General features: G+C 37.8%; 2 protein-coding genes across 3 annotated transcripts; one reads left to right on the top strand and one right to left on the bottom strand.

Moving 5' to 3' along the window:
* Positions 1-4,488: 4,488 nt before the first annotated feature.
* Positions 4,489-16,261, top strand: LOC126380433 (T-cell acute lymphocytic leukemia protein 1 homolog). Of its 2 annotated transcripts, none has more exons than XM_050029826.1 (6): positions 4,489-5,834; positions 11,103-11,278; positions 11,684-11,804; positions 12,421-12,541; positions 13,392-13,482; positions 14,637-16,261. In XM_050029826.1, the coding sequence occupies exons 1-6, from the start codon at positions 5,782-5,784 to the stop codon at positions 14,753-14,755; spliced, it is 681 nt and encodes a 226-aa protein (XP_049885783.1). In that variant the 5' UTR covers positions 4,489-5,781; the 3' UTR covers positions 14,756-16,261. The 2 variants fall into 2 exon arrangements, with proteins under 2 accessions (XP_049885783.1, XP_049885784.1); XM_050029827.1 differs by having other exon boundaries at positions 11,684-11,789.
* Positions 16,262-16,315: 54 nt separating this feature from the next.
* On the bottom strand, positions 16,316-20,699 carry LOC126380432 (palmitoyltransferase ZDHHC16). Its single transcript, XM_050029825.1, has 5 exons — positions 20,387-20,699; positions 19,830-19,977; positions 18,677-18,868; positions 17,536-17,791; positions 16,316-17,420 (listed from the first exon to the last, which is right to left on the bottom strand). Exons 1-5 carry the CDS (start codon positions 20,431-20,433, stop codon positions 16,918-16,920), a joined length of 1,146 nt encoding a protein of 381 aa, XP_049885782.1. The 5' UTR covers positions 20,434-20,699; the 3' UTR covers positions 16,316-16,917.
* Positions 20,700-20,783: the final 84 nt, after the last annotated feature.

The raw sequence follows: 20,783 nt of genomic DNA on the forward strand, positions 1-20,783 counted from the left end.
GTACCTATTTTAGAAAGATCTCGTATGGATCAACACTATCAGCCGGCAACCGATGATAAATAGATTTAACGCCTTTTAATTTGCTTCATATATGCACATCACAAAACGTAATGCGTAAGAAGAAGAAAGATACATTACATCTTGTTGCTTCTAAAGAGTTAACTTAGTCGTCATTCGCCAACTTACACACTGGTGCAAACTTACCTATTCGTCAATATAAAACAATTTGCTTACACTTATAATACACCAATAAATAATTGAACTAGGTATTTATAAAACAAAACTTTACCCCAAAAATGACTGAGAAATTCCAATATTTACTTGACAAATAAAATTGCAAAAAAAGCTCTCGATGTCTATGCAATCTGTTTAGTTAAATGGCGTGAACACATTAGACAATTGGTTTTGGGTAATTTGTGTGTAGTTCCCATAGGACGGGAAGCGTAGGGGCCGCGGGCGCTTCGCCCCTCGGTACTTGTGTCACAGGGCTTGACACGGTCATTGTCAAACTTTGTTACTTATTTTCTAAATTGTTTTGAGGTTAGGTTTTTGAAGATAAAGTTACAACATCTGGTGATCCGATCATATTTAAAATGCGGAAAATACCTACTAAAAATAAAAGAAAAGATTTAGTACAATCTACTCTGAACCGGCGTCGTATATGAAACGATTAATAAATGTGGAGGAAGCAAGAGAAATGGAATACCATAGTCACTGCTTACCTAAATGGGAAATATGCGTGAGTTTATATATGTATTCGATCGAAATTATAGTTAGGCTCTATGCTTATCTTCTATACGGTTTTATAGAAACACTTAAGAGAAATAGGTAGGCCAATTTGTTAAATTATCTAAAGATTTGATTAGATTAGATTCATTTATTTCACATTTAGTTATACAACACATTTTAGACACAATATAAAAATATGCTCTTGCGCAAAAAGAGGAAAGTAAACCAAAACTGGAACGTTTCTACGAACGTTTCATTTAGGATAATCCACTGTCGGTCCTGCAGACACCGCCTAATTTTATTTTAAGTTATATCCGTCATTTTCATATCCGTCGAAAAGGAAAGGGACGGATGATTCACAGCTCTTAATTTTAGGAAGAAGAAATAAATGAATGAATAACCCGGGCGAATCAAAAGGTACGTCTCTGGTATGCAATCCGTTTGACGTGTTGTATATTTAACTGTGTCGGGTTATTGATGGACGTAAAATTTTTAGACGGTTGGTTTAGATTTGTGCTTAAAATTGACGTGTGTTCCATAAATTTTATGCTTGTCGATTACTCGTCCCTTTCCTTTTCGGCGGATAAGAAAATGACAGATATAACTTAAAATAAAATTAGATGGTATTTACAGGAATTAGCACCATTATTTGTTTACAAATGTAACTTGAGAACCACTGGTCTAGGGGCGACCGACACGAGTCTGTGGACGACTTGTTGATAATTGCACATAATAAATGCTTGAACAACAAACATCAGGCATACGGGCTGGGGATGTCAGTAAAGGGGCGATCTAGTTTCCATCCTATTGATAAAGAATACCTACCTTCGTGATCACTGCGAATTGTTTTGCAGCTTTTATAATCCCAGAGTGCTTCTATGCTGTTCTGGGAGCAAATAAAAAACATAGAACACGTTCAGCTGCTTGTCTTCCCGGGCATGTCGTAAAAACCGACAGAGGGATTGCGTCCTCTAACATGATGGACTAATGTTATGGGCGATAGGCTGATCCCTTATCACCATAAGGTTCATCATATCCATCTTAGGACTTCGTATCAACAGTGGCTGCAAGTTGTTGTTGATTACTTGTGGCTCTGCCCACCCCATTTGGGATTACGGGCGTGAGTTTATGTATGTATGTATGTATAATTCCAGACTCGATGTAAGTATTAAAATAAATGTAATTTTTATATGTTTTATTTACAGTGTCTAATGGGTAGATACTCATATTTTTATACGCGTAATTTCGATGAAGCAATTTCTTTTAACGATAGTGAAACGTACAGTTATTAAATGCACATTGCGATACCTTTTAGTCGATTTTTTTAGTCGATCGAGAATGTTGTTAAAGATTATTATTTGTAGCCAACACTTTAGAAAAACATGCAAGAAATGCATTATGTACTTCACATAAACATGCTTTAAAAATTTCACCCTAATCCGTACCCACGCATTAGAGTAAAGTGTATTTCACCTACCGCGTACATACGAGCATAGGTATATCTGCGCGGTGAACTTATTGAAATATTATCGAATTTTAGTTCAATAAATGACACGTGCTGATATATACATTGTCATACGTAGATAATGTAAACACAATTTGCACTTGTTTATGCAATTGTGAATATTAACGACGCACTGTCATCTTGCATGATAACGTGGTGTGGCATCCACGCAAACTACGAGTCACACAGGAAAGATATTTCTAGTAAAGTGTCATAAGTATTTATCCTGTATTTGCTTACTATTATTTGTGAATAGTGCCATTGCAAATCATGAGAAGAAAATACACCATGTTATCGACCCTTACCCTCTGGAGTACACTTACGAAAATTGCAGAACGATTCAAATAATAGTGTTTATAACTGGTTCACGACACGGATTAATTAAGTGCTGGCAGAAAAACAGTTTCGGAGAAGGCGTCGGGACATGTTCCGGGCACTTTGAGCCGCGCGTGCCGGCGGCGGTGCGCACGCGCCGCCACGTGCCTGTACTACGCGCTGGAACCCACGTGCACGCACTCAAAGGATAATCTCTACCAAGCACACGCAGACAAATAAATAAATTAACCAAAGCCAACAAGCGCTCGCGGCTTGCTAAATCTACCCATTCAAATACTGTTTTTAGATTTAAAATTAATACTCATGTGAAATTCAAATTCTTGAAACTAAAATATTTTAATAAAAAACAATTGCTTTTCTCACTTCCCTACGTAAGTGTTAGTGCAATAAACGAACACTTAATTTTCCACAGGCGGCTAGCCCTGCGACGATAACTTAAGTAGGCGCTGTGTTTATTACAGTGTAATGTCGAGATGTCTGTAGCAATATTATTCACTACTTCACTAGAGACCCAGCCTACCTGCTTTGCCTACTCATTTTTTACAGTTCCAAAGTAATGAATTTACTGCAATAACGAACAGGTAATGAAATGTAATATACATACCATACACGTGAATAAATTTCATTTTTAAACACTATCAAGAAACAGCTTATAAAACAATGTAACGTGATAACTTCACACAAAGTTAAAGTGCACAGAGCAGCTTCACAATTTCAATGCCCATCCAACGGGAGATCTCACGCGAAAAACCATCAAACATGGTACCTTGGGCGGGGCGCGCGTGGCCGGCGCGTGCACGACAGTCGCAGGTCGCAGGCGCAACCCGCCGCGACAAATCAATTACAGGGTGGACAGGGCACGACTTCCGAACGAAAATTAGCACCAAATTATAGTCGTTGCAGAAATTACTTGTTTATATTAGGGTGACGCGGTAATTTGGCCGCGCTATTGAGTTGACTCCGAATAGTTAGCAGCTAGTTTTCTTTCACCGCCGATAATTAATAATAGCGTATTGAATATGACAAGGGTTAATAATATACTGTAGATTTTGTAGCTATCAATGCAAAAACTCGTAAAAATATTAGGTAACTTTATCATTTCTAAGGACATAATTAACAGTTAGTAGTATCTGTGTGGCTGACCTTAATTCAGTATCACCATCCATGTATTGAAATCTTAAGGTTCGTAAGGTAGGTAATCTTAATCTTAAACGTGATGAATTGAATAGATAGTGGTAGACCAAAGAACTGGGTAAAAAGGCTATAACCTCTTAAGACCGAGATTTCCAGACACAATAGTTAAACAATGGGGTTTGGATTTATAAAGAACATTCGGCCTTAGGAGGTAAATACACAGATAGACAAACCTGATAAAACTATAACAATGATGGTCGACTACAGAACGGATAAACATGATATTTTTATTCCGTGACGATAAAATCAAGCTACGCGATAGGCGTTAGTTGCAAAAATATCTACAGACATTCAGTACAGTTGGTTAGGGTAAATAAAAATCAAATCAAAATTCCCGGAAACAGCTGAAAACGCCTAGGGCCGAAAGTTCCCGCGCACATTGTATTAAAGTAGCTGGTGCCTTGTTAGGATTCCTTCTGCGGTTAGCGCAGAACCATGATTTGTCGACAGGAAAAAATGTCACGAAAATATAATATTATTTTCATGTATATACTGGGTGTCAGTGACATCGTAACGAATACTGAGGGGGTTGATTCAGACCATGATTCTGAGTTAAAATCAAATGGAATTTTCCGTCGCAAAATTCATGATTTTTTTTTAGTTTTTTTAAATTATTTTCAATTCTATACTTTTGCGATGGAAAATTCCACTTGATATTAATTTAGAATAATCAGATGAATCATCCCTCTCAGTATTCGTTACGATGACACTTGCACACCCCGTACAAGTATATACGGTAGCCATATAAGTAGGTATGGGTGTTAGTGACACCGTAACGAATACTGAGGGGGATGGTTCAGACCATGATTCTGAGTTGATATCAAGTGGAATTTCGTGTCAAAAAATTCATGAAAATTTTTCTTTTCTTTTTAATTATTTTCCAATCCATACTTTTGCGACGGAAATTTCTACATGATATCAACTCAGAATCACGGCCTGAAGCACCCCTCAAAGTTTTCGTTACGATGTCACTAACACCCTGTATTTATAATTCCGAAGAGATTTAAGTGGCACGGGCCGTACCAATATAGTAAAGTGATTTTATTGTCTCAGAGATAAGAACTTATTATTACTATTTTAAGTAGAGAACACATCTAATTAATTGTGTTTCAAAGCGGAAACATAACAAAACAGTTAAGAGAAGTTGGTAGTACCTTTTAAGGAATTTAAACCTTTGCATTCTGGAGTATCTGCTTGAACGTTTCGTTAAAATAAATTATAAATTGCCTTTGTATTCCACGATTTGAAGTAGAATTTCTACGCCATTCTCAAATTACTGTCCTTTACTGTGTGAGTGTTTCTTCAAGTAGGGTTTGGAATGGAGGGTAGGAGCGGGACCCTCGGCGGTTTATTTCGCCGAGCTGGCTGCCGAGGCGTGCTTTTTATGGAAGCTGTCAAAAACAGTGCTCCTCCCGCCAATGCGCCCGCCTCCTGCATCGATCTGACACCCCAAACCTGCGCTACTGGGGCACAGACGCTCGCGAAATTTACCAAAACGGATTTATGTATTGATTAGGAAAAATATATATTAAGAATGAATGTTGTAACAACCAACCCGAATATCAGTTCAATTTACCTTACTTACTTATCATACGTACCCACTTAATTAAACCGAGGACACGACCGCAATTAGAATTTTACCTATCGCTTTTTATAATGACGAGCAATTAAAGTTGATTATTGAATATTGGTGAGAATGATTAGTAGCTCCCCTCTCCGCATAGGTTTGCTAAGCTCCGCCCTTCTTCCCTTATCTCCAAAAGCACCACCCGTCGGCCGGGGGTTGACGTGGCTACCACGCGCGGCACTTTCGCCGTTCAATACCCGACTCTACCACGGTGTCATACAAGCCATATTCACAATTATACAAATTCGCTAACCGTCATGTGTGGAGGACAGTACGACCTCCCCTCTCAGTATAAAATTTGTTGACTCGATGTCTACAACCTCAGTCTTCCAACCATCGTGACCACTAAGGTCATTGCGTCCTCATCCACCGAAGTGTACCGAGAGTGGCCATGTCAGGAACGAGAACACAAGTGGCAGACTCCTCTACATCGCCGCCTTTGAGGTAAATATTTTCTAATTTTATTTTCAACAACATTTCCATGATTAACCTTTTTAAAAATATATATCTTAAAAAAAACATAGTCTTTCACTATAAGGAATGTATAATGCATTGTACAGTGGGATTCTTTTTAGATCCTGATAATAACTACTTGCTACTTTACTAAAACTTTTATTTTTACGAAAAATATGCTGCTAAGCGAATATTTTAATTTATCACCTACTAGCCAAATTGTTTTTACTTTGTCATTTTCAAATTAATTCATTTGAATATTTACTACAATTTAAGTATAGGTCTACTATTTATTAGTTATAAACCTAAAACACAGATATCATAGTACATAATTACATATAAGTACCTAAAAAGCTGCTTAAAAATATATATTATTTTGCAATTTAGAAATAGGGTAGTTTCCAACTAGTCAAATCAGTTACTTTTTTACTAAACGTCAAAACACTAAATTACTATGAATTTGTATTAAAGAGCAACCTGTGACGTAATAGAAAAACGTGTCAAAATGTCGCACTTATTATTACATTTTTCTTTACTTCAATTTATAAATAATTTAAATATAAAAAATAAAACATTTATTGTCACCTTTAGATCTATCTTTATTTAGTAATCAGAATTTCATAATTTATGTTTGACTTAGGAAACTATCAGTGAACTCACACAATACCGTAACTAGGAACATTTTTCAATATCCGCTGTGTATTGCTGAGTGAAGGCAGCGACTGAAATAGGCGAGTTTTCATCAGTTGGAAATGTCTGAATTTATTTTGATGAAATACTTGTATTTGTATGTATGATTGTCGAGCAGATCAGTGATGCTAATAAGTGAACTTCGGAATACCGGATGTCCATACTGTTGTCTCCGTAAAAAATCAATTACAACTTAGGTAGGTACATAAGTCGCTAATATACCTAAAGTTCAACAGGATATTTGAAAAAAAAAAAACAAGAAGATTCTAGAATATTTTGATGCTAACTGCCGCTGCTCTTAGATTCACCCATTTAGCCTAAGCGATCTGACTGTTGGAGAAAGGCTTCCCCTTGATCCTTCCACTTTTACGAGGTCTACCTCGACGTCTGTCCGTCTTCAGAGACCTAACGAGTAACATCGTAACGAATACTGAGAGGGATGATTCAGCTCAAAACTATAGATGTGAAAGTAATTTAAAAAAAAACTAAAAGAAACATGAATTTTGCGACGGAAAATTCCACTTGATATTAACTAAGAATCATGGTCTGAATAATTCCCCTTGGTATTCGCTATGATGTCACTAACACCACATACATCCGAGAAAAGACTAACTTAGTTCCAGTTTAGATGGATCGTTTCCCAGTTCAAAATTAACGTACTTACGAGTAGGTACTTTTGCTTGCCTAAACAAATACTTTTAGTAAAATAGTGACAACAAAGTATAGGCTATAAGGGCTGACCGCTGAGAAAACGTTCCAAATTAGTCCATGAGATCCACTTATGTAATATATACACTTATATATTAAGTTCTTATGAATATAACTAAAAACCTTCGTCGTTAAACCAGAAAATATTTTGAAACTATTTGTGTTAAGAAATATAAATCCACATCAAATTAACGCTGAAATTAATTTTAATATCACAACTAAATACTTGATTTTGGACACCTTTCGATTAAATAACATTACAGGAGATTGATTCCATAATAGATCTATCTATTAATTGGAGATGTCCTTAGAAAAGGTTCTGTACGATCTACACTGAACCGGCGTATATGAAATGATTAACGAATGTGGAGGAAGCAAGGGAAATGTGTCAGGATCGAAGCAAATGGAATTCCATTGTCAATTGCCGGTGTGAAATAGGCGTGAGTTTATGTATGTATGTTGTATTATATCTATTCTAAACGGCCTCTGTGGTCCAGTAGTTGAGTATTGGGGTCACGATCCGGAGGACCCGGGTTCGAATCCTGGTGGGGACATACCACAAAAATCACTTTGTGATCAGGGATCACAAACTAGGGAGTTTGGCTAGGACATTACAGGCTGATCACCTGATTGCCCGAAAGTAAGATGATCCGTGCTTCGGAAGGCACGTTAAGCCGTTGGTCCCGGTTACTACTTACTGACGTGAGTAATCGTTACATGAGCCATGTCAGGGGCCCTGACACCAGACGACAGAAGATATCATACGATAGAAGATATCTATTCTATTCTGTGATTAATCCCTACCGTCCAGTTAGGTTGCGTTGATAATTATCTAATAATGATATTATTAAAATCATAAGGAACTACCGACAAGCTAGGAGGAGTTTCCTCCTTATTACAGGAAAGCTAAAACCTCAGTATGATCGCCTATTTATCAAAAAATATATTCGTATGCTGTATTTTACGAAATGTAATGATATAAAATTGCAGCCTATCACATAAAATATATATTATACTGCCGGTAAAGTGGTTATGGAATTTCAGAAGCAGTAGAGATGTAGTAGTTATCTGTTTGCAGGAATAGTCGTAAAAGAGAGTGGGGTTGAACCGGCGACAGCGGTTCTCATACAAAATACGCGTTGGAAAGGCCCTTTTTCCAACCTCTTTCTTCTATTCCGTGGCAGGGAGTGTTTGGTGAAAATTAGTTTCTTTTAATAAGCAATGGGCATAGGCCTCCCCCAAGGATCTCCACGACGATCGGTCCTGCACTGCCCGCATCCAGCAGCTTCCCGCGACCTTCACCAGATCGTCGGTCCACCTTGTAGCGGGCCTACCCACTGAGCCTATGCCCAACAGTGGGCGTCATACGGCTGATGATGAATAAGCAATGCAGAGATATTTCTTTGACTACCGTCATAACTTGTTTATTACACATAAATTTAATTATATAAGTAATAAATGCGTTTTTGAAGCGCATTTAACCAGTTATAAAAGATAAATCAAGCGCTGAATACGGCTCTCTTCCCCCCAAAACAATTTCGTTCATGCACTTAGTTTGACACAATAGCAAATAAATTTAAAAAATATACAGGCTGTCGTAATCTTAACATTCTTACAACAAAACATAACATTAGGTCTGTATCCCCGAAAGGGTAGGCAGTGTATAATATCTACCTACCCACTCTTCGCCGGCAACACAAGAAACTACGTTGAATCAACCGACCCAATTCCGCGAGCATTGTTTACTTTTCTTCTTTTAATTATCCGTTCTCGAATGTCGGAGTAGTAGAATGGAGAGAGAGTCAGGCTTAGCGATGTCGTCAGCAGAATTAAAGCGGATATAAATACTTACATACGATTATTTTTGTGTAGTGAAACGTTGTATTCATGAAATGTTCCCTTTCCTAGCCATAAATAACTCTATTTTCTTTAAAGAAGCAATGAAGTTATAAACATGCAAAGAGATTTTATGACCTTTCGTAAAGAGAAAAGCTCCGACGTAAAGCGTTCTAGTTAAACAAAAAGAAAAAACAGTTAAACATTTCTGAAGGCGATGCTAAAGCACCATTACATTTATCTTTACAATTTGTAGAACTTCATACAACAAATTACTTAATAAACTAAGCCAATGCCGTGGCAGCCCAGTTGGTAGAACGCTTGCCTCTCACCTTGAGGTCGCAGGTTCGAATCCAGCACAGGCCTAAACCAATGATTGTCGAATTTGTTTTTGAATTCATATTTGGATCATAAATGATTATCACGTGCTCAGCCGTGAAGGAAAACATCGTGAAGAAACCCACATTCCCGAGAAATAAATTTTCGGAGGTATGTGATGTAACTTGTATTGGGCTGGTTTTCCCTTCGCAGGTTGAAAGGTCAGACTGGCAGTCGCTTCTATAAAAACCGGTCCTGTCAAATCTTCAGGTTAGGTAAACGGGCCCTGTGAAAAACGGGGTAATGGTAGGGAGATGATGGTGAAAATTATGTACTTTGTACGCACGTGTGTGTTCCGCCATCGATTAGCTCGCAATATACACATACACAACAACAATAGATAAAGTAATTTTAAGTTGTAAAAAGCTAACAGGTACAACTTAATGAACTACTCGTACTTGTATAAAAAAGGCTTTGGGCGATGAGTCTTGAGACGCGAGATCTCGGATAAAGAAAACTTTTCAATGAAGCTTCATTTGTTTATTTTAATCCTCAAATAAAACACCACACGGTTTGATGGTTGAGAGGGTTAACTGGAGAATATAGATCATGCCATTCAACCTGCGGCGCAGTTACAAGTTTAGTCTTGTGTAACGGGGAGGCGCCCAGCCCTAGCTAAGTTGTTAGGTTACTTCGAGGGAGGTAGAAAAACGCGCGCGACAATGGTAGGTACCTACCGATGTTGTTTTAAAATCACGGTCGAAAAAGAGTGACACGACGCTATATGTACTATTTACCGATGCGAGCGCTCAAATAGGTGCCCGCGAATATTTGTGGTTTCGGATAATGATAGATCTCACGACGCGGCTCCCTTTTTACTTTCTACGGCACACTATGCATAACTAAATAAATCTTCATCAAGGGTTAAAGGCATATTCCAAATCCAGTACATAATCCACTGATTATGCATTAGATTTCAAATATGCCCTTGTATATCTATTTTGAACTAAACGCGGATGCCGATATTATGCCAACAAATTAAATAATCGAATACAACGCGATGTTGTTAGGAGAGTGATGGGGGAACACACAATTGGTAGGGTATGCGAATTTTTAACGCGTGTTGTCAGCGAGGCAACCAGGCAGGACGTGAAGTTAGTGGCCAGGAGCGATGGCAACCAGAGAGGTTGACATCTTCCCACTATGGATGAATGGTGTCTTTTTATCGCTGCGCACTAACGAAACTGGAGCGGGGGGGGGTTAATAAGGCCACATTGAAGCAATTCTTCTTAAACATTGGCAAGATGGCGTCGTAATCCGCGGCAATTGATATTAGGGTTTTCGTCCATACATTTTGAGCATTGTCCTTTAAAGAAATATATACACTTAAAAGTATCATACCGTTACAAATTATATTTTGTTGTTAGGTGTTTGCAGAAAGAAAATATAAGTGTCAGAATCGTAGTACTTAACTGAAATTTCCACGTCTCTGCCTACCCCCATTGGAAACAGGCATGATCTTATGTATTTATATATTATCTGATTATAAACCAAGCAAATTCAAATTCAAAAATATCTTTATTCAGTAGGTAACATAGTTACACTTTGAATTGTCATTTTTTACATAAGTAACGTCTCATCCGCCTAAGCTTGACAAAAGCTACGAGTTCAAATCAAAGATCAAGTCGACTAACCTGTAACTTGCAGCGAGAACCGGCGGTTGGAGTACTGCGGCCTGAAGTTCGCATACGGCGAGGGTTCTGACGACGAGAGCCCGTCTCTGGGGGGCGAGCTGCCAAGCTGCGTGTACGCAGCCGCACGCAGCCGCCTGCAGTTGCCGCTCGCCGCGTACGTGCACCAACACACTCGCCAGCTGCACACCGGTAAGGAGGTTTTGAAGCTGCACTGGAAAAATGTTTACAAAACAGAGTGACTCCTGAACTTTGTATGACTAAAGAACAAAACTGTTTCGTAAGTAATATGTTTATGAATGTTTATTATTTATTGACTAAACAGTTATGTTACTTTAGTAATACTTACAGAGATCCCTAGTCACTCTGTTGTGTTAACAATAACCAAAGTTTAGCAAATATTTTTCAGTGTCTTTTTTACCGATGGTTTATGTTGGTTGGTGGCGTGCTACTTACGGCATTAGGAAATATGAGCCAAATAAATCGTAGTAGTAACGTAGATCAGGTCTCCTTTAACCAGCAAAACACACAGAAAGAAAACTTAATAGGTACCTATGTCCTGCAATGCCGATTGTGACGTCAGTGTTTTTGTAACAGAAGCTCTGCTGGAGGCGTCATCGGAGCCTGACTATCAGTGCGGAGGATCCCCGTACCGCGTGCAGAGGGCAGCAGCCAACGTGCGCGAGCGCCGACGGATGCTGAGGTCCGGCCCCAATGGGTACCCCACTGCTACCTTCCTTCTTCTAGAACAATAGGCAGCAAAATGCTTTTTACGAAAAATCTAACAAAAACTTTCTAACGAACTTTGTATAGAAATACTGACCGTGTGATATCATCAACAACAGCAGTCAACCATCGTAGGTACTCGTCGTAATTTAAATTCGTAAATACTTAGGTCAAAAAAGAATGGGATTGGCTTCTATTTTTAACATTTTATAATGTATATTTGACTCAGTCAAATCCTATTCAGTCAACGTCCCATATAGAAAAGTGGACACATCTATAAGGTCTTCGTACTTACACGTACATCGACAGCGAGTTAAGCTTTATATACCTAGGTAAGTACTTCTTATAACCCTGGCGTGGCGGGGGTGGCTCTACAACCGCAACAGTTGCACGCAGCTGTAAATCGCCAAAAACTTTAGCAAAATACGCAAACATTTATTTAAGGGGCCATGAATAGCTAAATCTATGAACTTATCTTCTTAATCTAGATAAAATTATAAAAATCATAATTTATCGCGCCACTGACAAGTGAAAAAGTTTCCCGATCGAGTTGAGAATGCACAAGGGGTTATATTATCTAAAACGCGCATGTGTTGTTGTGATTTTAGCAGTATAAACTCGGCGTTCGACGAGCTGCGTGTCCACGTGCCGACGTTTCCGTATGAGAAACGACTCAGCAAGATCGATACTCTGCGGCTTGCGATCGCGTACATTGCATTACTTAGAGAGGTAAGGCTATACAATATATGCGTAAGTTTTTATATTTATATATAACTTTAAAGTGTATTTAAGTACGCCTATAATCCCTAAAGGGGTGAGCAAACCCAAAAGCAATCGGAAGACGACTTGCAGCCGTTTTTGATACGAACTTTTGCAATGGATACGTCGAAGAATATCCATCGTAAGAGTTCAGCGGTTGACCAGCCGATCGCCTATTATGCTGGCCCTCCATGTTACAAGGGACACAGTCCCTGTCAGTTATTACTTACTACTTGCCCGGGAAGATAAGCAGCTGGACGCGTCAAATAAATAGTACCTTACATACACTATCGTAAAGTAAGCTAAGGTAACCTTTAAAAAAGATTTTGTAATGTAAATGTTGTAGGTAATATTGTAACGATATGCGACAGTTCGGACGTGAAGAGAGAACGATTGATAATAGATACTTACCATTGATGTATATATAATATTATGTTACTATCAGATACCTACTTAGAATGACGTAACACATTTATGTAACTACCTAAGTACCTACCTAGTGGAAAAAACATAGTCCTAGGATCGTAGCAATTGGAATTAAGTTTTTCTGCCTATGCTTAAACTTATGATACTTACTACAACTGTATAGAACAGTAGGTGTCCTATACCTACCACTACAAAACTACTACTTATTTTCTATTACATTCATATTACATTTAACGCGTTACATTTTCTATAATACACGTCGAAAAAATTGTGGTCTATTCCATATTTGGCTACGTAGATACGTAGGATTATGGAGGAGTTGTTGTACCTGCGCTAGGTTGTTTCACCCTTTTCGTAATGTACCTATAATCATGTATTTTTTTTTATTTCTCAGGTTTTGGATGCAGACTATGATCCTTTAACGTATGTGGAGAAATGTCTGCGCGGCGAAATCAAAGCCGACCGAGCACACTGGAACACTAGCGGTAACCTATCTTCATATCTAAATTCTTCTCTCGTGTGAGTTGAGAGGTGGATTACCAACCTCATCAACCCTGGTAGCAGGGTTACTATTGAGCCGCCAAAGGCCCCTGATATGACTCATGTAACGACTACTTAGTAAGTAGTAACCGGGACCAACGGCTTAAGGTGCCCTTCGAAGCATGGAATCATCTTACTTTCGGACAATCAGGTGATCAGCCTGTAATGTTCTAACAAAACTAGGGATCACAAAGTAATTTTTGTGATATTTCCCCACCGGGATTCGAACCCGGGACCTCCGGATCGTGAGCATAACGCTCAACCACTGCACCACGGAGGCCGATATCTAAATTACTGCCTACATAATGTAGTATAATAGGATTATAATAAGACAAAAATTGAGGAGCTCGGTGGGGCAGCGGTTAACGCGCTCAGTCTGCGATTGTTGAAGTAAAGCAACTTTCGCAAAGGTCGGTCATAGGATGGGTGACCACAAAAAAAAAGTTTTCATCTCGAGCTCCTTCGTGCTTCGGAAGGCACGTTAAGCCGTTGGTCCCGGCTACATTAGCAGTCGTTAATAACCATCAATCCGCACTGGGCCCGCGTGGTGGTTTAAGGCCCGATCTCCCTATCCATCCATTGGGAAGGCCCGTGCCCCAGCAGTGGGGACGTTAATGGGCTGATGATGATGATGGTGAATAAGACAAAAATAGGAATTTAGAACTAGAAGCTCAAATGCAGACAGCAGCACAACAGTGCTCACTCAACAGTGTTCATAAATTTTGAACCGTAGAGTGTATCCCGTTTGAAGGATGAGTTACAAAAATGAAAGCAGCTATCAGTGGGAAAAGATAGTTTTGATTAAAAATAAGTTTTACAAAGTTTTCTTCTTTCCGATCTTTAGGAATAAGTACAACACTATGATTTTGCAGTTACACGCTTCGCAAAAATACAACCAAGACAAAATTTAAGAACACTCAACAGTAGCGACACCTGATGGGACAAATTGGTAGTATTTATCCTCATTCTTACTTACAGGCGGTAACCAAAATCTATGTGGATATAGTCGCAGGCAGAAAGTACTCACATACTTAACAAATATTATAAAGTATAATGTTGTTAGTAATTTTCAAATATTACAATGTTATAAATGTTGCAGACCTGACGGCGAGACTGTCCTGGATCAACTGGGAGAACCTGGGAGTGAACCCTCAGCGACGGAGCGTCCTCACATCTCTGGCACTCAGCTCCGACAACCTGCAGTACTCGCACAACTAGGAACATTCCAGAATCGAAACCACCATTAGGCCTATTAGAGACTATCAGACCTCACTTGTCCACCAATGCTGACAACCACAAAACTGTAGGCTTGTGAGGCCCGGACTGCACCAATGTTGAGCTGTAGTGAACTATGTGTTAACTTTAAGTATCAAATATTTATAATTTAATTAATGACGTAGGTATGATGTGATGTGAATCCAGCACAGGCCTAAACCATCATCACAGGCCTTTACATCTTTATCAGATGATTCAAACAGCGTTTCTGTGGCAGCTTTTAAAATGGCTGTAAAGTCCGATGCGAAAGCGACAGTAGCGGCCGCACGACTGGCATTGTAGTTGAGGGTTATTAGACGGCACAGGTGGTAAATCAGCCCTTTCATTTCTGTGTCGCCTCTTTCAACTCTTTGTTTGTTGAAGAAAAACATCGTGGGGAAACCCACATTGTCGAGAAATGCATTTTCGGAGGTATGTAACCTAACCTGTATCTATAGGGCTGGATTTCCCTTCGCGGGTTGGAAGGTCAGACAGGCAGTCGCTTCTGTAAAAAGCCGGACCTGTCAAACCTTCAGTTTAGGTAAGAGGATCTTGTGAAAAACGGGATAATGCTAGGGAGATAATGATGATGAGTTATTGACATGTGCTGCGTACGACACGTGTATACATAGCTCTGGGGGTTTAAAAAGGCCATATCGAAGCAATTTATCTAACAACGCCATCTATCGTGATTTTGGGCGACGCAGATTGGAAAGTCCCTCATTGAACGACGAAAGACTATTGCAATCATGTTGGGTAATATGTTCTAATTTGAAGAAAATTAATAATACACGTGGCTTGTTTGAGTGAGCTCTTTGTTAACAAATAAAGTAGGTACATAGATTATATTAGTGTCCTATAATGTACTCAATTACTAGAAAGGTTTTCACTCTGTATCATTAGAAGAGAACCACATATTCACAATATTTTTCTATCAAACTGAGTAAGGGTGAGTAACAGTGGCTACCTACTATTTATCTTATGATTAGTGATGGGATCAAAAATAAGCAATCGAATTATTCGAATGACCTACAATCAAATGGAATCATTCGTCAACAAAAGGCCATTTGTCATTGGAATGAAAATTTATCATTCAGATGATAATTCGATTCAGCTCATTTTTTGGTCACAATAAAAGTGTTAAGGTTAATAAAGTGTATTAAGCGCAAATAATTGTTGAAATTATGAAAAATCCTTCGAAAATCTTTTTTATTTTCATTCGAATAATTTGTAATAGCCTACAATCGATGTAAATTATAGAAACTGCCAATTCGAATGAATCATTGATATTCACCCATCACGAATTATGACCTACTTCTACTTAGACTAGTAATGTAGAAAAAAGAAACGTTCAATTTTCACTTTAGTTTGTTAATTTGTAAGTAGTTGGATGGTGCAATATTAATGTAAGATAGTACAACATAAACATAGGTAGTATATATTATAGATTACATACTTACTTTTATGTGTTTTAATTTATATGAAATTGTAATAGGTGAAAAAAGAAAAAATATAAACGGCGAATGCGAAATTAGTAATCTTATTTAATTCCATACAAAATACTTACAATATTAATAATCATAAAAATAAAAGCATATATTTGGCTACGAATCAGAAGACGCTATTTACAATATAATAAATAATTTAATATCCTATTCTACTCTTGTAAAATTAATAAAATACTTTTTACAAAAGCAATATTATAAATAATTATGAGTACCTACTTAAAATGTACTCATATCACATAAATAATCAGCAGTATAAGAAGTATCATAGATTCTTACGGAGGTAGGTACCTATCTAAGTTATACGCCGACCTTATAACTTAGTTACATTTTAACAGTAACTGGATGACTACATAATGATTACCTATCAAATTAATTTATGCTTACAATTGTAGGTAATAACTTATTTTTATTCCCTATTCGGAAGTACTTACTTCATCATATCCAGGTTACGACATCGTATCAACAGTGGCTGCAAGTTGTCTTTGATTACTTGTGGCTCTGCCCACCCCATTAGGGATTACGGGCGTGAGTTTATGTATGTATGTATGTAAGTACTTACTTCCAACAGCCATCAACGAAAAATAATACTAGAGAATTAACTTTGCAGTCTTAAAAAAATTAAGGCCAGTCTTCGTGCACATTTTGGACAGTGTGCCAACTCAAACCATTGCCACTAGGGGAGTGTCGAGACGGTAACAATACGTGCCTGACAAATGTCCTACCCTGTGTCAATCCTAGAAACAATTTCCAATTCTTTGTCCTACCAAAATCATAGGGATTCCTAAATGAGCCTGGTTGCTCTTTCATTAGCTTGGCGTTGATGTGGGCTTCGACGCTCGTCTCACCTCTGCTTATGTTCTTGCCGTGCATGTACACCAGCGTCCCGAGGGCCATGAGTACCGCCAAACAAGTCACCGCCATGAAGACGACGCTTTTGCGCTTATAAGGGTGGGCAGTGATTCGCTGTGTCTCAGTGATTGGAGGAATTGGTAGATCATGTTCCTTGGGTAAATTGTAAGAGTCGTATTCGGCGATATCTTTCACCGGCACCATTACTCCTGACTGGTTAATGCGCACTGGATGGCCGATCAAATCCGGATCATTATTTGGAATTATGCCGCCTGAAATAAACACTGTCCATTACCACATTTTTCCTTTTATGTAATTAAAAGATGTTATTCCTGAGTCTAAAATTATATGAAATAAACTACATAATATGTAGTCTGTTTCACTGACCTGTATCATTAAGCCAAAGCACCTGGTATCCAATATCAACGCCGGCGAAGATGAGAAAGGAGACTCCAGCCACCATGTATACCATGTAGAGGAAGAAATGTCGGGCGTTTTGGTAACCAACACAGTTGTTGAGCCAGGGGCAATGGTGATCCATGGCCAGGACACAGCGATCACACACGGAGCAGTGATGAGTGCGTGGTGGCTTTGGTTGAATGCACTTTTTACAAATGCTTGCAGCTTCAGACACTAGTGTACCCTAGGAAAAAGTTGTAGTATATTATACAGGGTGTTAGTGACATCGTAACGAATACTTAGAGGGATGATTCAGACCATGATTCTGAGTTAATATCAAGTGGAATTTTCCGTCGCAAAATTCATGTTATTTTTTTTAATTTTTTACATTATTTTCAATTCTATACTTTTGCGATGGAAAATTCCACTTGATATTAACTCAGAATAATCAGCTGAATCATCCCTCTCAGTATTCGTTACGATGTCACTTACACCCCATACAAGTACATACAGTAGCCATACAAGTAGGTATGGGTGTTAGTGACACTGTAACGAATACTGAAGGGGATGATTCAGACCATGATTCTGAGTCGATATCAAGTGGAATTTCCTGTCGGAGAAGTCATGAAAATTTTAGAGCTTATTTAAATTATTTTCCGTTCCATACTTTTGCGACGGAAAATTCCACTTGATATCAACTCAGAATTATGGCCTGAATCATCCCTCAAAGTTTTCGTTACGATGTCACTAACACCCTGTATAATATATAAATAAACATAATACATATTACACCAAACACAGAGGTAATTTCAAAATCTTCTTCTTATCGATTCGTATATTGCCTCCCGGACAGCATTTTAGGCAATATTCATAAGATCCTCCCGCGTACAGATTTCGAAATGGTAGTACAAACAAAATCATGTGCTTAAGAAATCTTCTATTAACTGCGTAAATTTTATCTTTTTTATTCTTTTTAGAATTATTTCGAAAAAAAACCATGGAACATTGTAGTATTGGAATCAAGAGTTGCTTAATATTTTGTATAACTTTTTAAACCCGTAAAGAAAGTAGTTAAAGAAGGAAGGCTTTACCTGACAGAGGGATGGTGCTTATAATAATCGCAACTTACATGTGGTGGATATCCAGGAACTGTCACAACCGCCATGTAGTAATGAAACACGATGTTGAGAAGCAGCCAGTTCCCAAACACGACTAGAAACACCATGGTGTAAGGACATCGCTCCCACCAGTACGGAAGCCCCACCCAGTAAGCAATCGCTACTACCAGGGCAGTTAGGATGGTCACACAGAAGACGAACACCTGTAATACATAATTTTATAATTCATTGTTAAAAACCTCATTTATGGGGAAGTATTATATTTAAACATGGCTTTAGATACAATATTAAAAATCTTAGGTAACATTATAATTACAGTACAATTAGAAACATTACTATATAATAATACTACATATAGAATGGCAACTGTCTGCTCCACACCAGCAGCTGAGATAGGTTTTCCTCACAGCCGGGGGGCCTTACTTTAGTCTTCAATTGTATGAGGGTTATACTTCATATACACACAGATGCACATGTGCGATGTGTTGTGTCTGTGTAAAACAAGGATATTTGTTTGAAGTTGATGTGACATTGCTTAGAATCCAAAATGACAATGGCAACAAAACTATACATATAAAGTTTCCAGTTTAGGAAATACTCTTTTCGATACTTATTTTTTTTGTTTAATAATTAGTATCATTGTTTTATTTATTTATTTTGTATTTTTATTTGAATTACTTTTTTAAATGCTTTTGTTACCCCTTTACTAATTATCTTGTGACATGACTTACTCATGCTAGCACTAATTAGTTTACTCGTATATAACTCAACTTGTGTGGTCGAACACTGATCTTCCAAGTGCCTTTGTGCTTTGTTTGGATCAACAGAGTTTAACAATTGTGTACAATTTTTACCCACTGATGTTTCCTAAGTGTTAACTAATTTAAACTTGTAATTAGTATTTCTGTGTATTCTATGGCTTCTGTATTTTTCTATTTATTTATTGGTGTGAAAATTATAATAAACCAGGCATGCCAACTTCTTCTGTCTCGTGGGTTGTAAGGTGGACTACCAACCCCATCAACCCAGGGTTACAATTGAGCTGACAAAGGTCCCTGATAAGGCTCATGTAACAACTATTAACTTACATCAGTAAGTAGTAACAAAGTAGGTATAACAACTTGGCTTAGACAAATTACAATAAAATTCAAAATCAGAATTTACCTTTCCAAGGTACTGAGCGAAGTTGTCCACAAACCAAAATATTGGCTCCATTAGGAAATCAATTGCATAACTTTGACTCATATGTGCATTATATGTTAGGGATTGCATAATAAGTACAGCTTGTGAAAACTTCCATGCAATGTAGTCTCTGAAATAGGAGAATAGTTTTTACAGCCAAATGCACCTTTTCAACTTAATATTATATTATTGAATTTGATAACGGATAAATCAAAGAGGAACTTTCCAGGCTGCATTCCTCAAAAACAATATAAATAGAAATATAAGATAATCTATACATGATATGCATCTATTATCTTTGTTTTCGGGTATAAATTATCTTTTTTTATTATACCCAGGCACGATTACATCTTCCACCCATTATTATTCTGATCAAAATAAAAAGGATCAATATAGGTAGCAACATAATTCTATACATGTTCCGACCAAACAATTGAATACGTACAGATAATTTCGTTTTGTTTATAAAAATAAAAAACAAAGTAGCATAAAGAAGTCAAAATGACAAAACATTAAAATGCATACAGAATCCAACATACTTAATTCTTCGGAAAACTCCTCTCCATCGCCATATGATTACCACCATTTTTTCTTAGATTTTTGATACCTATATCTTACATTAATTTTATTTATTCAATTTGTAAACGTACGAACGAGTAGCACCGCCCGACATTCTCAGTTAAAAACACATAAAAAATAATCAATATCAGAAACCCCGTTTTCCCCGATGCATTTTAATCACATAAAGATAAACAGCACTAAAAAGGAAGGTTAGAAGGAATCATTCTTCTTCAATACTTTGGTTCAGCGCAAGTAGCGAACAAGCTAAGGGGAGTAGCTATCACTGTTAACGTCAACCTCATTGCTGTCAACTGTCAGCTGACAGTGACAGTTTTTTTTTCTTTTGCCCCATTTGTGGGTCAGGCTAAGATCATA

This window comes from Pectinophora gossypiella, chromosome Z (genome assembly GCF_024362695.1).
Source record: "Pectinophora gossypiella chromosome Z, ilPecGoss1.1, whole genome shotgun sequence".
Taxonomy (NCBI): Eukaryota; Metazoa; Arthropoda; class Insecta; order Lepidoptera; family Gelechiidae; genus Pectinophora; species Pectinophora gossypiella.

Excerpts from the sequence above, each read along its gene's own strand:
- LOC126380432 (XM_050029825.1), bottom strand. The coding sequence starts at position 20,433 with ATGGTGGTAATCATATGGCGATGGAGAGGAGTTTTCCGAAGAATTAA. Across the intron at positions 19,978-20,386 it reads GGAGTTTTCCGAAGAATTAA|AGACTACATTGCATGGAAGT; the intron begins GTATGTTGGATT and ends CTCCTATTTCAG. Across the intron at positions 17,421-17,535 it reads GCTTTGGCTTAATGATACAG|GCGGCATAATTCCAAATAAT; the intron begins GTCAGTGAAACA and ends TGTTTATTTCAG.
- LOC126380433 (XM_050029826.1), top strand. The coding sequence starts at position 5,782 with ATGTCAGGAACGAGAACACAAGTGGCAGACTCCTCTACATCGCCGCCT. Across the intron at positions 11,805-12,420 it reads CTGAGGTCCGGCCCCAATGG|CAGTATAAACTCGGCGTTCG; the intron begins GTACCCCACTGC and ends TTGTGATTTTAG. Across the intron at positions 13,483-14,636 it reads AGCACACTGGAACACTAGCG|ACCTGACGGCGAGACTGTCC; the intron begins GTAACCTATCTT and ends TAAATGTTGCAG.